General features: G+C 35.5%; 2 protein-coding genes across 2 annotated transcripts; both read left to right on the top strand.

Annotated features, from left to right (window-relative positions):
• Positions 1 to 8,736: 8,736 nt before the first annotated feature.
• Positions 8,737 to 10,122, top strand: LOC132166805 (uncharacterized). Its single transcript, XM_059577690.1, has 4 exons — positions 8,737 to 8,820; positions 9,215 to 9,534; positions 9,709 to 9,779; positions 9,878 to 10,122. The coding sequence occupies exons 2-4, from the start codon at positions 9,224 to 9,226 to the stop codon at positions 9,889 to 9,891; spliced, it is 396 nt and encodes a 131-aa protein (XP_059433673.1). The 5' UTR covers positions 8,737 to 8,820; positions 9,215 to 9,223; the 3' UTR covers positions 9,892 to 10,122.
• A 3,433-nt stretch (positions 10,123 to 13,555) lies between these two features.
• On the top strand, positions 13,556 to 17,367 carry LOC132166723 (zinc finger CCCH domain-containing protein 39). The gene is made up of 2 exons (XM_059577594.1): positions 13,556 to 14,947; positions 16,732 to 17,367. Exons 1-2 carry the CDS (start codon positions 14,188 to 14,190, stop codon positions 16,989 to 16,991), a joined length of 1,020 nt encoding a protein of 339 aa, XP_059433577.1. The 5' UTR covers positions 13,556 to 14,187; the 3' UTR covers positions 16,992 to 17,367.
• The last annotated feature ends 872 nt before the right edge of the window (positions 17,368 to 18,239 follow it).

The raw sequence follows: 18,239 nt of genomic DNA, 5'->3' as shown, positions 1-18,239 counted from the left end.
CATATTAAGGCCCATGTACACTGTTACCCATGTGTATGAGGGTTGCGGGTCCTTGTGACCATGGCATTGAACTGTGGTCTCAGCCATGCCCGACCGTCAATTAACTCTTTTTGGTGCACTTAACTGTCATGTTGATGGAATACCACCTTCTTGCATAGCCTCCTTCAGTGGTTTCGCCTCCATCTGAGTATCGGTGCCGAACTCCTCTCATCCTTACTTATCTTGGGGCCAAAAATACTCTCATCCATACATGTGCCATCATTTCATAAATATTTAACTCATTTCTTGTACTTCTCTTTGTACTTCTTTTGATGCATCTTAGGGCAATGTGTAAGAGGGTTTATCATCATTCTTCTTTCTTATAATCATCATCATTTCTCAACTTTCTTTTCTCAAAAATAAAAACTTTTCAAATATAAACTTGTTGTACTTAGAAAGCGTTTAAAGAAATAGAAGCTGTCTAAATAATTCTTTTAGAAATCTTTCATGCATGCAACATATCTCCATGACAGGTAAATAAAATAATTATTTGAAAAAATTACAGTTTACTCCCCCAAAGTTGACAGCATTTTTCAATTCGAACATCAAAGTTTCAATTTTTGCAATCCACCCCTCCCCCAAAGTTTCAAATTTTTGTAATTTGACCAATTGTGTCCAAAACTTCCCATATTGCCCTTAATTTTTATTTTTTATAAAAAAATTTAAAAAAAATTCGGGTTGGCCTTTGGCCATCTGGCCATTTTTGCACCTCCAAATTTATTTATTTTTTCATAAAAAATAAAATCAAGGGCAATATGGGAATATTGGGATAATATTGGTCGAATTGAAATAAATTGAAACTTTATGGGGGTGGATTGCAAAAATTAAAACTTTGATGTTCGAATTGAAAAACGCTGTCAACTTTAGGGGGTAAACTGTAATTTTTCCTAATTATTTACAGTTTGATACAAGATTGTATAAATAGCATGACATGAAGAAATTTTAGAAGGAGTAGTGAATTTACTTACCTCTAGACTGAAGATAAAAGTTGTCTGAAGGATCTAGTTGCTCCAATCTAACTAACACTACTAATATATCTTTTGAAACTAATTTCTCAAGTCCGTTCTCTCTCGTGTTCTTTATTCTTGTAGCGCTTTGTCTCACCCTTTCTCTCTCTGCTCTGTGTAAACACTCTCAGAAAGAAGAAAGACCGAGTAGAAAGCGGAAGAAGGAAGAATATGTGGAAGAGAAGGGAGATGAGTAGTGAAATTTGTGAAAGGGAAGAGCTCTATTTATTGGAAAAACCAAATACTATTCTACCTTCCATTTACAATTCTACCCTCATTTTACTATTCCACCTACCAACACTATTATACCTACTATTGACTATTCTACATTCCATTTACAATTCTACCCTCATTTTACTATACTAATACTATTATACCTACAATTAACTATTCTACATTCCCTTACTATTCTACCTACTAATACAATTCTTCCTACCATTTACTATCCTATTATTTCACCAATTACCACTTTCTGTAACACCATAATTTTTCCAAGAATTAAAATCAATGGCTAAAATGGATATTAAAATAATATCATCATCAAAATAATTTATTTAAATAACTTTAAAAATTCTAGGGCGCTACAAGTTACCTTTGAATCCGGACCGGAAAAGGTGGAAACCAAAGAAATATAAGTCAAAAAATGATGCTAGTCAAGAATAGGTAAAACCAAGAAATATATACCAAAATTTATTAACTTCGCATTTATATGAATACTAGAATGGGGATAAGTTTTGTCTTAATGTTTGGTTAATGCATTTTAGGGAATACAAGTTCAACCCCACGTAGAAGCAGCAGTTCAAGGATCATCACAGCTAAGTGTTCATGCACGTAGGGCGGCTCAGTCACAGGTAAAACCCATACTTTTTAAGGTTTAGATTGGAGCACTAAGTTTTTTTTTTTTTTTTTTTTTTTAATGATTTCCTAAATATTATTTCTTGGTAGTTATGCTACAGAATTTTTTTATTTTTTTTTTTTGGGACTAGTGTTTGCATTAACAAAATTTCAGTTCGATACATTGATTCTTCTCCATGGATGCCAACATAAACCACTGGCGGAAGCAGAAGCGGGGTCATCACAGCCACGTGTTCGTACACGTAGGGCGACTCAGTTACAGGTAAAACCGATACTTTTTATAATACACATTTTATATACCTGTGCAATATGTTATGTAATATTAACTAAGTTCGGAGCTCCTTGGGCCTTTTTGGGCCTCCTTGAGCTTGGTTGGGCTCTTGGGCCTTATGGCTCCCTCTAGCTCTTGCGAGCTTTCTTGGGCCTCCTAGTCTCTTATGGTAAATAACCTGTTGTGAGGCTCTCTTGGGCCTAATAACAATGGTCTCTTATTCGGTCTGGGTTTCGGGACTCAAGTGTATTTTTTAGATCTATCATACCCCATCTCCATCTTGTCAATTAACTGTCAAGTTAGCTCATGAATTGCTGCTAAATGTAGGGAATGATGATGACTGGAAAAATCTTTAGAGCCTCAAAATTCAACATCAACTAAGGGCATATTTGGTTGTGCGTTTGAGGGGCCTAAAAACCAAAAAAAAAAAAAGTACATGTTTGGTAAAAAAAATTGAAAGTGTTTTAAAGAGTCAAAAAAGCCTAAAAATGGTAAAAACACACTTTTAGCAAAATCTTAAAAATGAAGCTTTTGCCAAAAAATACGTTTTGACTTAATAGCTCTATTTTTCAAACGCAATTTCAAACATACTCTAAGATATTTATTCCCTATGAAAAATATCCTTGGACATCCTTCCGGTGAGAGCAAAGTTGGCAAAGTTATTTCCATCCAATGGCAATGAGGTTTGGCTATGCCCTTTATGCAATCTTAAATTAGAAACTACTCAGCATCTTTTCTTAGGTTGTAATAGTGCTAGAATAATTTGGAGACAATATTCAAACTGCGCTGGCCTCTTAATTTTTTAGATGCCTTTGAGGATCTCTAGGTTAACAAAATAATCATAAATCCAACAAAGCATCTATCTAGCTAGCCCAAAATTAATATTTGAAAAGCTCCCATCACTGGATTTTTCAAAGCTAATGTAAATGTATTTGTTAGACCTTCATTCTCAGTCATCTTTGCTATATCTAGAGCTAATGTTGTTGCTAAGTGGATACTTTACTACTCATAATTTTTTTTATTTATTTATTATTATTTTTTTTTGTGGATTATTCCTGTAATTCTTATTTTATTTCAGCCTTGTAATTTCTATTATTCTGTCCCTTCTCCTTTCCTTGTATTGCTTAGGAAAAAAAAAAAAAGACAAAAAAAAAAAAGGCTCTCAAGCCAATTCATTCCCAATGAGCTCAGCATTTTTAAATTATGACATCATTATGACATGCATGATAAGCTTAAAACCCTTTTGTGAAATGTTGAAATAAATATACAAAAAAAAAAAATAACAAATAAATACTATCAGAGTATACATCACATGCAGATTCCGATAAGCTAGCCTACTTAATCTCTCATTTTCTGGAAAGCCAAATAAATCCGAATAAAATGGAGGATAAATAACCTAAGCACATAGGAATATTAATATATCAATTTGTTCATGATTAATCAGAATTTCCAACCGAATCCTTAATGGCACTAGATGCTTTACAATATTTTTGGTCCAATTAGCACTTACCAGTCATTTTCCCACTCGCTCTTTTCTGTTTTGGATGAAACTTTTTGTGAAGGAAAAATCTGTAATCACCATGTGAGTCACCCACCTACCAATCATATCCCAACTTGGAAAGTGACCTCAAAATTGTGATTTCTGATTGCCTTTCACCTTCAAGCTTGCAATTTAATCATAATCAAGGTTTCCAGTGGTGGCTCATGAAAATATCAACTCATGCATGCAAGAGCAAAAAGGCCAGGAATATTCAATCATTCAAAAGCAACGGCTATTTTTTTTTGGGTGTAATGTGGTTGGGATGTGGATTCTCCAAGTATTATTGAAAGGAAATGGCTCCCTCCCTTTAAAAATTAGTCACATAAGGGGAATAAGGAGTGGGTGGCTGGGTGCAATAATATATATTGTCTAAGGTTTTTTCATGTCGAATATTCATCATGTCTGGTTTTAAAAAAACGATGGTGATTATATGATTCCTCCTTATCGGATCCTTGGTCAACAAGCAAGCAATTATGTGCTCATCTGTTCTATGTGGAGTTTGAATTTGATAGCCATATCAGCACATGTGGGCCTCTCAGGCCATGCTCTGAGGGCTTTTCTATCACAACATGTGTTCATAAACCTTTTTCATCGCTTATATTCTGTAGTAGTTGTGCCGCTCGCAAATATGCTTATTAATATGCTACATAAACACCAATTATATTGTGACATGTGTTTTTAAAACACGCATGCACATGCATGTATAATGCATGCAACAACTTTTTTTATTTTTTCCGTTTGAACTATATTCCATTTATGAAACTTTATTTTGGACCACCTTGTTACAGGGAGTGTCTTGTGATCTTTACAATGGATATTGGTATACGAGAAGAGAAGATTAATACATTACGTATTCATGCTTAAGGACCTAATTAAGAATACTCTCATTCTTTAATTGCTTATTTTCACCCACCAAAACCTAATAGCATAAACATACAGTAAATCATGTTAAATAACTTATGTTTTTTGATTGGATGAAAAATTTCGAATATTTCATGATTTATGATTTAAGGTCACAGCCAGAGTGCCCGTGACACACCCGTGGCACTGCCTGCATGCTTGCGACATGCCCTTGGCACAGCCAACGTGCCCCCGACATGCTCATGGCATAGCTTGCATGCCCCTCGTGGCCCTGCCTACGCTCCCCACCCATGGCACTCTCTGCCTACTCACGACAAGGCAATGGCACTACAAACTAAGGTTAGTGGCACTGCAAACGAAGGTTAGTGGCACTGCCCTGAGTGCCTACGACATGCCCATGGCCCTACCTGTGCGCCCACACACTCATGCCACAGCTTGCCTTGTTGAGTGCCATAGCATGCCTTGGTGGGTGCCATGGCTTGCCTTGGCAGGTGCCATAACATACCTTAGAGGGTGCCATTGCATGCAAAGGATTGCCTTGGTGGGTGCCATGGCATGCAAAGGCTTGCCTTGGTGGGTACTATAGCATGCCTTGGTAGCTAGGTGCTATGGCATGCCTTAGTGGGTGCCATGGCATGCAAATGCTTACTTTGGTGGGTGCCATTGTATACCTTAGTGGGTGCCATGGCATGCCTTGGTAGGTGCCATGGCATGCCAAGGCTTGCCTTGGGCCTAGTTTGATGAGCTTGAACGGTTTTTTTTTTATTTTTGAGAAATTTTGTTTTTGAGCCTTTAAGGCTTGCTTTTTTTTTTTTTTTTTTTAATTGAATAAGAAAAGGGCTACAAAGGAGGATTATTTCAACTCTTGATCCGAAATGAAAAGAGAGTGAATGATCCTAAAACTGAAAAAGGGGTGGATTCCCCAACAACAAACTCAGAACGAAATACAATAATGTGAAAATACATACAAAACTAACCTTGTTTGGATAGGCTAAATTTTATTTTTGTTTTGAATTTTTTAATAAACCGATGCAGATGTGTTGTTTGGATGGGTCAAATTTCATTGTTGTTTTGGATTTTTTAAGAAACCGATGCATATGTGTTGTGTGATTTTTACAACATTTGGCAAAATTTTGAGTTTGTGAATTTGTGTCAAATCTCTTAAAGGGTCGCGCAAGGCAGTTACATAAGTCAAATAGGCACAGATTAAGGTGAACCTATCTGAACCCTCACTTGAAAACAGCAAGAACCACAGGAAAAAGGCTGAAGCCGAAGATGTATTGTCATAGTCTGATGTAGGGACTGGAGAATAAAGAAGTATTAACGACACAAATTCAGTTACAAAAGTCTTTGCTGAAAAATTAACACACCTAAGATCTGGGAGATAGTAACCCACCCAAAAAAGTACCAAAAAGCCAACAAAGCAACAAAATAACAACAAATAATTACAAAAAAAAAAAACAACTTAAAACCCCAAATAACAACAAGATGAGAGTAATGGGAATAAGGCTTGAATTCAAGACTTTTGGTCTTATACCTTATTAAATCATCACTTAAATTTAAGTTGATAAAAAGAAAAAAAAAATTATTTAATTTATATTATAACATGAAAAAAAGATAAAAAGGGCTAATATGAGTTTAAAAAATGATGAGCCTTAGTTTTATAATGAAATGAAATAAAACTGAGGCAGACAAAACTTGGTTTATCATGCACGCATGTTGAAAAGTCGGAGGTAAATCAGAATCTTACTTCCATCGTGCCACTTTTCAGCAAACTAACCGACCATTATTCTCTTCCTGCCCATTCCGCCTGCGTCGGTCCGCCGCGATTCTTATTCTAGCGAAATTGTTTAAGACATTCGCTTTAAAATTAAAAATTGAAAAGAAGAGGGAGCAAATTTACCAGGAAGACCAAATTGTACGTGCTTTATAAAGAGAAATGCTATGTCAATAAGTTTTTTTATATTTAGTCGATATTTATGAGTTATAAATTCAATAGATTAACTATTAGATTTGTGAAGTTCATCATTGACTAATGTAAGGTCCATATATGTCTACAAATCTAATGATTGATTTGTAAGAGAGAAGTGCTAGAGAGCCAAAGAGAATTGTCTAGAATTTTTTTCAAAGTGACGTGGCAGAATTCCAGCCATCCATTGAATTTTCATTTTAAAATTTTGCCACGTCAGTTTGGAAAAAATTCTGGACAATTCTCTTTGGTTCTCTAGCACTTCTCTTTATAAGATGAGATGAGAAAATATAGAAAAAATATTGACACATATATTATTAGAACTTATAATTTAGAGAAGAGAAATTAGAACAAGGAAGAGAGACTCAGAGAATTAAGGTGGTTCGGCCTATGACATACATTCACACATCAAAGCCTTTACATTGCTACATTTTTTCTTGATATTTTTGATTATATACAATACTCTTATTTATAGAGAAAAAGTATGAACGTTACAAGTCTTTTCTACTTTTACATTAACAACAATAAAATTAATTTATCATTTATAACTCTTGTCACTTGAATTCTTGTAACTAACTTTTGAATTCTTTAATTCTTGAGTTATTATTACTCTTGTTTCAATATAGATGGCCGAACACGTGGCAGGCAGCGAGGCAGGAAGAGCATATTATACTAGGTAAGGTATGGTGCACATGTCAGAGCCTTCCCAAGTTCGGAAAGCCCTAGGTGGATATATAGTCGACATGTGACAAGAGAATTTGGACATGTATATGCAAGTAAAGGATCGACGGAAAGAAGGGCTAATGAATGTGAATCTTCTTCGAATGGAATTTCAATTATTGCAAAAAGGAAGGCAAAGATGGAAGGCACAATTTTTTGTTGGACGTGCATTAACAAAGAGAATTTATTCCCATGGTTGAAAATGTTTTCCCCTTGGTGCCTATTCTAACCTGATTCACGTGGATTTTTTTCTTTTTCTTCTTTTTTTTTTTTTTAAACAAGGAAAAGTCTATACGTACACACTACTAATCTGTGTTAGTGTATAGGTAAATCTTAGGTGTTTAAACGACGTGATTAACGACTAGCGTCGTTTGAAACTGAAACGACGTTATTAGGCGTGCGTCGTATGACTCTAAAATGATGGAGAAACATTTTCTCAACCTTGGGTAACATGGCCAAACGGAAACAACGTTATTAAAACAAAACCAATCATCATTCCTTAATATATTATCATCATAAGTGTTTCACATTATTTAAAGTACAATTTTAATCATGTGTATATAAGTTCTTGAACACCTTCTCCTTGCAAGTTGGTTTTTAAGGGTAAATTATACTCAATATTTATATTATTTGATATCAGAGCCAGCCACCATGTCAAGTATGAAATCAAATGAGTTGCAGCTTTGTGGTCGAGTCACAAAGGAAACGGCCGCTGTGAAGCGTGATGGTATGTTACAATCTTAAGTGTTATACATGGCTTAAGTGGAATCTTAACTCTCGGACACCCCTTTCAAGCCGACCCTTACCCAAAAGTGTCCATCCACTTGTCAATTGATCAGATGGTCCCGTGGTGTGAGACATGTGAAACTTATTAAAGTGCAGAATGAACGTTGTGAGCATATATAGGGAAGGTATATGTGCAGGTTAGAAGTTATCAAAAGAAACTTTTTTTTTTTAAAAAAAAATGCAAGTTGGATAAATACAGTTATACACTACATGTAGTCCATGTCAGCTCAGCGCGCGCGTGGACGCCATGCATGTGAAATAGCCAAACGGGTGGAATGGAGTTGCCAAGTAAAAGCTTCCCCTCATAACACCTGACCAGCTGAATGGATATTTCATATGGAGAAGAGAATAATGTGATTTCTTTTACAATAATGCATGAAGAATCAAGTAAAAGAGGCCATGGAGTGAGTGGAATTTTTAGTAATTATATGAAAATGTAGTGCATGCACTTGGTTGTTTCAACCTTTGTAAGCCCCCTTCACAAGAATATAGCAGAAGGAAGAGGAGGTTTTTAGATTTTCATCTAAACCCCTATCATAACTTCTTTTTTTTTTTTTAAACTTTTTGGAACCCCACCTCAGGAAACCATCACCAGAGATTGGAAAAAGGGCCCCCCACAGCCTACAGGGTGCGCTATATAAAGCCTCATAACCTTAACACCAAAATCACCTCCTGCATTCATCATTCCTTTTACTCCTAGTACAAACCACTGCCTGCAGCCTGCTATACTCTGCCAACTGATTCTCTGTAAAGCTTGCATTTTTCTTAAAAGGTGAGCTTCTTCATTCACCAGCTTATGCTTACTATTTAGTAGACTGTTATACGACTGTATCATACAATTTAAATGACGTGGCAGTATAAATTTATATATCAGTCTATTAAATAGCATTTCTCTGTAGGGTAATTGTTGTAGACGACCTTTTGAGTTCTTAAAAAATGTGCCAAAGTTATCAAGAGGGACCATGTTAGGAGTTAAGGTGCACTTTTAGAAGTTGTCTGGTATACAAAACATTTTTTACAAACACCTTGTGCATCTCTCTTATCTCTTATATCATTGCTTATGACATATTCATATATCATAGGATCTTGTGTTTCAGATGAAGGAGAAAATATTTTGTGATATATACTGCTTCTGATATATCCCTTGTTTGGAATGTTGACAATAGAGGTAGAAAATGAGCTGGTCAGGAGGAGATTGGATGTGTGGCGCCTGCCAGCACTTGAATTTCAAAAAGAGGGATGCTTGCCAGCATTGTGGATACCCAAAGTATGGTGGCCCTGACCCATCAACATATGTGTTGACAAGACCAGGGGACTGGCACTGCACTGCAATGAATTGTGGTGCTCACAACTATGCCAGCCGATCAAGCTGCTATCGATGTGGTGCATATAAAAATGATTATTCTGCCATGACAGCCTCTGCAGATTATGGATCAGATGCCAGTGTCCCACCTGGATGGAAATCTGGTGACTGGCTTTGCAATAGGCGAGTTCAATAATATTCATTCACATTTGCTACTTTCTTTCTTTTCAACAGATTATAGTAATTATTTTGTTCTCTCTCTATCTCTCTCATGCATGAAGAAATATTGCATTTGCACTAGCATTATCACTTGTTTTGGTCTTGGCTAATATGGGTGCACTTTGATCAATGGGACAGAATGGGGTGTGGAGTGCACAATTATGCGAGCAGGGAGGAATGTTTCAAATGCAAGAAACCAAGGGATTATGGTAATTGAGAAATGTTTCAGTCATTTCTTTTTTCTTTCTATCAAATGCTACTTGATTTTAGTTTATGTAATTAATACAGATTATCCTTCTATTTTCAGGTGGTGCAGTTTAACCAACAAGAATTTTAGATGGTTCTTGTGTGACATCACTGATTTCTCTTCGCATCTGATCCCTCACCAGACACCACCTTTTTCTTTTTTCCTTTTCCTTCTCAAGATAATTAAGCCTTAGAGTAAGCATATATATTGAAGGCTCTTTATTGTATGCTGCAATCCTGCAGGGTGTCCTTACATGAAGCTTAAAGAAATTTCTTCTCCTTGATTAATGGAGATACTATGTTTTCAATGCCTCTCTCTCTCTCTCTCTCTCTCTCTCTCTCATTTATGTGGGGAACGTTAAAAATTCAAGACTACAACATGTGGGGTGGTCCAAAGAAGGAATGTGTGGCAATGGCTGCTATGACCAGCCAGAGAAATTCAAGTCCTGATCATGGACCATTAGAGCTTTAGATTCAACCAATGCAAAAATGGATAAAAAGATATTAGCCGAATAAAAAGATCCAATGAGTTGTTCACTCAGAAAGACAAGCTTTCTTTTGGAGCAATAATTTATGATCCCTTTAAAGCATCAAAATCCCCAAGAAATAAATACTTATGCAGATAAGAACCTGATGCCCTGCTTTACAAAGTATAGACGACACAACAAAATCCATCTTCAAAGCAAGTCAAATCCAACCTCCCCTGCTTCTGCCCTTCATTTTAATGATCACAGCTGAAATAGACACTGAAAAATTCACTTCCCTTTACTCGATTCATAGCTTCCAACATGAGTTGTAGCGCAGATTGATACCAACTAATCTCATATTACAGATTCCCCTTATTGACTTAATATATAATTTAAGTATTCGTATAATTTTGGTCAAAATGCAACTCTCTATATACTCCATTACTTAGCTTTTTGGAGATTCTAGTCTTCCTCTAAGCAACCTTTTATGTTTGCATGCTTTGTGGGATGTTAAGCAAGGCAAGGGCCCAATTTTAAAGGCACTAGCTCCCCGGCAGAGACAGCTTGGGAGAAAAAGGAAAAAAAAAAAAAAAAATTGCAGGACCATTTGCTACTTTCGAAGGCCTTGCTTATTAAGTGTTTCTTTTTTTTCCTTTTTGGGTATCTTTGTCAAGGAAAACGTGTCCAATTAAGGAACATATATATTGTTATAGTTAACGTTAGTCCAAGATTCGAGTGCTGTGTCTCTGTCTAGGTTCCTATACTCATATGCATACGAAATGCAGAAACTAATAATAATAAATAAATTAGTATTATATACTTGCATGAAGATGCACTTAACTTAGGCATGTGAGAGTATTACCAAAACTATTAATATAGTTTTTGAAGGCATGAATCTCACTAAAAGCTTCATTATAATTTATACCCAATACGCTGATTGGATGAATGAAGTAAACTTAGAAGTTCATGTATCTGGTTCCATTAAAAAATTGTATGGAATTTTGTTGAAGGAGACACAATTAATACTATAAAGAAAGGCTAACCTAGGAGGCAAAAGAATACTGCAATTTATTTGTATTGGGTGCAAAGCCAGATCCAACGCTTTACAAAAGCACAGTTGCAACTTATAATATCTCTCTATCACTCGCCCTGACATTGCATTTGCGGTGAATAAGGTCTATTAATTTATGCACCGATCTATTGGCATTCATTGGACCGTTGTCAATGAGATATCTAAAAAATACAATATCTCACCGCCTCTTCATCAAAATGAGTTGTCTCCAATTCCCAAGGGGTAGCTCAATTGGCTGAGGACCATACCTTATGAAGCGAAGGTCACTGCTTCGAATCCCCTTCCTCACTTTTCCTTCCCTTGTGCAAACATGTTAAAAAAAAAAAAAAAAAGAGTCATCTCCAAATCATAGCCTATTCTAATGCCGATTGGCTAGATGTCCAAATGATCATCGCTCTACAAGTGAACACTGTATTTTTCTCGGTCCTAATCTCATATCACAAAGCTCCCGTGAAAATTCTATAGTGCCTAGATCAAGCTCAAAGGCGGAATAAAGAGCAGTGGCAAATACCACTGAGAAATTAACGTGGCTTCAATCTCTATTTCAAGAACTTGGAGTTTCAATTAAATCTCCTCTTATTTTGTGTTGTGATAATATCGGAGCTACCTGCTTCATTACAAATCCAGTATTTCATGCTCGTACAAAGCCATAGAAATCGATTATCACTTTGTGCAAAACAAAGCTGCTTTGAATCTCTTATAGTCCAGTTTCTCCCAAGTAAGAATCAAATTGCAGACATTCTTACTAAGCCCTTCACAAGAGTTACTTTTTTTTTTTTTTTTTGAACGGATATTTGAGGATTTCATTGATTAAAGATTTCAGGCATAAAGCTCTTATAGAGCAGAGCCAAAAAGCTCTTACAGTAAAAAACATAAAGCTCTACAAAATCATAGCCACATGCTATGAGATTACAAAGTCATAAATACAAACAAAAATTCTTACAATCAAGTGCTATCTATGACTTTAATCTCCCGTTAATCTAGGTACAAAAATAGTTAAAGAACAGATCTACTCCGAACATACTAGATCTAAAACATGAGTAGTCAAATTTCTTAATAAAATTTATTTAAACTGGCCATGAGAGATAACTCCTCACACCGAAATATCCAACCCGTGAGAAATAACCCATCATACCTAATTATTCATACTCCCTCATGAGGGCAGATCTAGAGAGAATAAACTTTTTATTCAAAAAAAAAAAAAAAAAAAAAAAACTCAAATAAACAATCAGCAAACAGCAGCAGCGATCGGAGAGGAGATAAACGGCACAACACGGTGAAAGGTAGATGAATGCATAGCGAAGAGGCCGAAATTGCTGATCTAGTCGGAGAACACCTACAAACATAAAGAAAAAAAAACCAAAAGGGGATATGAGCGGGGAGTAGAAGAGGAAAGGGAGAGGAGAAGTATTAATTCTAAACCTCGACAAGAGTTAATAGACTCAGCTCAAACCTCAACATTTGTGACCTAGCTACCATTAGGTTTGCGATGGCGTATCGAACATAAATCTCACATAACAATGAAACTCCTCAACAATCCAATGATTATCAAGTTGATCGAGATAAGAAGATGTAGTACTCTGAGAAACACAAGAAGATGCAGTACTCCTCAACAATCCAACGATTAAGGAATTCGCGGGAGTCCACAAAATTCTCTCTAGCGTGTTTACATTCTATTGGGCCAACGACCTTTATATTTATCAAATATTAGCGAAACAGTTTAGCCTTAAAAATTGTGTATTTTTCAAAAAAAAAAAAAAAAAAACTTCCTTACCTGCGATTTAAAAAATCAAATTTTTACATTTTCAAGTCACAATTTTTTTAAAAAATTTTTGCTTAATTTTTTCACCAAATATAAAATATATCACATCGTTTACTTAATGATTTGTAGTAAAATAAATAATATTAACAATACTCAAACCAAAAACTAGGCCTTATGAAGATATGTCTATTTATTTGTTAGGCGTATTAATATTTAAGAGTGATCCACATATCTTGGAAAAAGATTTCTATAGGCCCATGTAAAATTTAGATATGGGCCTGAGATCCTCAAAAGCCCATCTGGCTTGTGAGTGAGTCACCAAAGTTTCCCACCGGGTGACCTCGGATTAATAAGCAAAACTAACTCCGATTAATTAGGCATACCCGTAATCTGAGGGTTTTGGGATATGTTGGGGGGTTTTAGCCGTTTAGGGCTTTAGCTTTCCAACTGCTTCTGGCTGTGAAACTTTATAGAATTTTTCTTGTCAATTAGGTTTTGCCCTAAGGCGGCTAGGGTTTTGACTTCCACTATACCTCTGCTGCCTTCGCATGTACTATAACTTCCGCTTCCACATTGGAGTTTCCCTAGGGTTCTCATCTTATGAGATATAAATGTTAAGGTTCTGAACTTTTGTCATTCCCTTTCCCATTTCTCAATTTTCTTCAGCAAAATTCGTTTTTAGCAACAATACCCATCTGGGTTTCTCAGTTTTCTTCGCCAAAACTCGTTTTCCTGATTTTCTTCAATATAAACTTGTTTTGGCCGAAAGATTAATCTGGTTTTTCTTTCCCAATCTCTGAAATTTGACTTTTCAATCTTGGTTTCTTAATTTCGTTCAAAAGATTTCGAATTTAGCATTCTTGATTCGTGTCTTCATGTTCTTTGATCATTATCTGGTTCAGGCTTTCTGATTTTTCATTGCCATTCTACGTCAAATCTTTCCGGGGTTTTGTGTGTCTTTATTGATTCCGATATTCATTTTCCCCAAAGTATTCATCTTGATCTGTTTGATTGCAAAGAAAAGTCTCTGCTAGATTGGGTTTGATTTCAGGCCTTAAAAAATTGTTAATATGAGTTTTCCCGATCCTCGCCCTCCGTTTATGGCGCAGTCCCAGCGTTTTGCTGCAGGCAGTGATGCCATTGCCATTGGTGTCTGGCCTCAAGTCCCGATGAACGATGAACAAGTCGACCTGCATTCACAACCATTCAAGAGGCCCAGAATTTCTGAGGACAACCAATCAAATGTCTTACCCTGCGCACCAATGAGTTCTAGGATGAACCCGCCAAATCCTCCAGTCAATAGAGGCACAAGCAACATTTTCTACAAGACTAAGATGTGCACCACTTTTATGGCGGGTATGTGTAGCAAAGGTGCGGATTGCAAGTATGCTCATGGTATTGAAGATATGCGGCAACCTCCACCCAATTGGCAAGAACTTGCTGGTTTGCGTGGGGTGGAAGATAGGTCAACTGGAAATTGGGATGATGACCAGTCAATAATCCACAGGTTGAAGCTATGTAAGAAGTTTTATAATGGGGAGGAGTGCCCTTATGGGGACAGGTGTAATTTTCTTCATGAAGATCCGACAAAGTATAAGGATGATTCAGGGAGGTTTAGGGAGAGCTCGGCAATAAGCATTGGAACTACTGGATCATCTGTGGTGCATGGAAGTGGCTCTAATCTGTCTGATTGTAATAGGCATTTGAACAATGGTTCGGATGCTTCCCGAGTACATATGAAGCCGTATTTGAAGACAAAGATATGTAACAGTTGGGAGAGAGGACAATGTCACTATGGTGATAAATGTCACTTTGCTCACGGGCATGCAGGTATATGGTTATGCTTAGCTTATCATTTTAACTCTGTTATATGATCAGAAGCAATTATTCTACTTATCTTAGTAGGCCATGGAAATGGGCGATGAAGAAGGTAGTGGGTAGCATCGGCTTTTCATTTATAATCATGAATTGTGAGCTTTTTATTTAGGTTGTGAAGTTTTAGGAATCTCGCTATCTTTTAAAGTGCAGAGATTGTAAGTTCATTGGTGTCTCTGATGTGAAATGCAAATCCAACCTTTCTAAACACTTTATTTCTGCAGTTTTTAATTGGAGGAGAACATGTGTTTTTCCAAGGGCCCAGATAATTAACTCTGCAAGAATTGTGAGAACCAAACTTCCAATGTAGACCTTATTTCAAGGTTTAGTACTGATTTTTTCTTAGTTGTGAAAGAGTTGACTATTGTCTGCAGGACTGGTTCAACTCTTGATTTGATTGTATTGTCCCCTAAGAAGCAGAGCAAACCTCCTCATTTCCATCTCTTGGAAGTAATAATTCATAAAATGAACCGCTCTTCCCTTTCAAACCAAAATTCCAAGTTTGTGAGTTCCACTGCCTGAATCCAGACAAGCAAGCAGTTTTGGAGTTGGTTTTCAAGCATAATTGCACTTCCCAAGTAGCTCTCTAGAAAAAATTCCACCACCCGAATTCAGTTGGTCAGAGTTGTTTATGGTTGACAGAAGGCTATTATTAGTGATAGATTGTTTTCTATTGTCTGGTTTTATGTTTAATTATCTGTTGATTAGCTTTGAACATTTCTCTCGAAGAAGGTAGATGACACTGGGACAGTTCTATTAAGATAATATCCATTGCTTTTATGGATTGAGTGTTGGGAGATCAGCTTTGCGTTTCTTGCTTATCATTTGTTCATGCAATTTGTGCACCAGCATTTTGTTGCAAAATTGGAATTACAAACATTATTCTGAGTAATACTGTATATGTTGAAATTCTTGTTATCATTCTTATTGGCATTTGATCAAAATTTCTGTCATCCTTATTGTCGATAAATGGTACTTTCTGTTAAAACACAACGTTTTTATGGAAATCTACCAATTGAAATGTACAGGGTGCCTTTGTAATTAATTACTAATTAGCCGTCCCATGAAGGTCATTTAAATTATGAAACAAAATAGATGATTGTCATTTCATTATGCAGAGGAAATTCCTTTGTGTCAGTTAAGTTTGTATTTGATCTTATAACTTATAACTTGTATTTCCAATGTCCTAATTGAAGTGTCCATTAATATGCATAAAGTTTACCAGTGAAAAGGCTACTTCAAAGCCCTAACTAACTAATTGGATTGCAATATTGAATTAATTTTTTTAGGAATTGTTTCTCAATTTTTAGTTAAATGACCCGAGTAACCAGATGGTAGGCTAACACACTCCGAGATATCCACTTTATAATGAATCTAACCTTTTTTGAAAAAGCTGTCGGCTCATGGAGCTACAGGGAATGATACTGACAGAGAAGGGTAAACTCCTGCCATATCACGTTGTTGAGAGAGTGCAGCTGAGTACACAAACATGCATGCAGTGCTCCATTTAAAGGAACTTTCTTTCTTTCAGTTTTCCCTTGACTGTGTTGGTTTCAGTATAGGTATATTTATAAGATGATTAATTAGGAAGTACTTTCAAATATATATGGTTTGATTAAGTTGCTATATGTGCAGCAACAGCTTGTATTATATGAAAAATGCTAGAAAGTTGTTTACTTCAGTGAATTACTTTTTGGCTAATGGTTTATTTTCTGATGTTTGGTTTTCCTTCAAATTAGAGTTACGAGCACCAGTTGCACATTTTGAGGGGGAAGCATCGAGTATGGGCTCCATTCCCATTTCTGCAAAACCTCAATCTGTTCCTGTTTATGATGCATCTCCACCTAAAACATCCGGTCTGCCCACTTTAACTGAAGAAGGAAATGGTAATAAGTTTTTGCTGAAGTGGAAAGGATCCAAGAAGATCGATCGCATATATGCTGATTGGCTTGATGATATGCCGCCATTGCAACACCTGCCAAGCAAAGTGGAGAGCTGATTTCAAGTTCTGAACTTTTCAGTTGGATTAAGAAATTTTAAAGAGTCATGCTTCCAAGTTTCAAGAGTTTGGTCTTTTAGGATATATAGTGAGTCGTTTCAGAGAAAGCAAGAGAATTCTTTACTCTTTTAGGTATTTGATCATATGTGGTTGTGATCAGGTTATAATAGTTTTGCTTGTCCTTACATTTCTTTTTTCTTTTTCCTTTTTAGCTTATTTTATCTCCTCTTCAATGATATATGAAATATAGTTTTGCAATTAGAAGTGGCTATTGTGATTAGAACATCAAATAAGTGTCTATGGTTCGAATGTAATTCCATTTGATTAAAGCAAGATCTTGGCTTGAAATTTCCCATTCAAAGTTGGCTTGCTTTGATATTGACAGCCTTATTAACATTTTGGAATCAGTTTCCTTCTGTTTTATTGGAAGTGATTCTACTTGCACCAACTTTGTGTACATTTTTGTCTCCTCTTAACATGGAGCCTTTTTTTAATATAAATTTGTATATTAAATATTAAAAATTATTCTTCTAATTTTTTGAGATGTAAAATTACTAATCAAATTTTTTTGTTCAAATTTTGTTAATATTCTCAATAAATAATATGACTAATCTATTTTATTAATCATTAAGATAAACGATTGTAAGTAGGATTTAATTAAGTTGTTCATTAAAATCTACACACAATTGGAACTCGTTACAACTTACAACAACGAAAGTATAACATATAAAATATCAAATAAATAAAGAATGATAGACCTAAGTAGCAAAAGAATAGAAGTAATGAGAAAAAATAAGGAAAAAAAAAAGAAGAAGAAAAGAAAACGAGTTGTGCTTTAGTTTCTAATTTTTTGAAGATTTTAAACATGTTATATCATTTTTTTTTCTTTTTTTTTTGAGATAAATTTAATATAAAAAGCCTTTTATAAATTAAGAGCCTTAAATGATGGGCTAGCCAGCACTTAATATAAAAAGTCATTGGTTTATTATGCACACATGGCATCCAATATGGCTTGATATATCAGGGATTATGTAGCTTTAAAAAAATAGAAAGAAAAAAAATTATATTTATTCCTTAAGTTTTCATTTAATTTGAATTTAATTTTTGGGTTTCTTAATTTCAATAATAAGGTCATTTAGTTTTGTCCAAATTTAAATTAGTCAATTTATCACTTTACATCATAGTTAACGGTTTTCTATCACTTGTGTCTCATTTGACACGCAAGGGTCCATCTCAACGTCAAAATTA

Source organism: Corylus avellana, chromosome ca11 (genome assembly GCF_901000735.1).
Source record: "Corylus avellana chromosome ca11, CavTom2PMs-1.0".
In the NCBI taxonomy this organism is placed as follows: domain Eukaryota; kingdom Viridiplantae; phylum Streptophyta; class Magnoliopsida; order Fagales; family Betulaceae; genus Corylus; species Corylus avellana.
The sequence above is the reverse complement of the archived record's forward strand: the minus strand, read 5'-3'. Positions and strand labels throughout refer to the sequence as shown.

Coding starts and splice junctions, on each gene's coding strand:
- LOC132166805 (XM_059577690.1), top strand. CDS start 9,224: ATGAGCTGGTCAGGAGGAGATTGGATGTGTGGCGCCTGCCAGCACTTG. Junction 9,535..9,708: donor GGTGACTGGCTTTGCAATAG/GCGAGTTCAATA, acceptor TCAATGGGACAG/AATGGGGTGTGGAGTGCACA.
- LOC132166723 (XM_059577594.1), top strand. CDS start 14,188: ATGAGTTTTCCCGATCCTCGCCCTCCGTTTATGGCGCAGTCCCAGCGT. Junction 14,948..16,731: donor CTTTGCTCACGGGCATGCAG/GTATATGGTTAT, acceptor CCTTCAAATTAG/AGTTACGAGCACCAGTTGCA.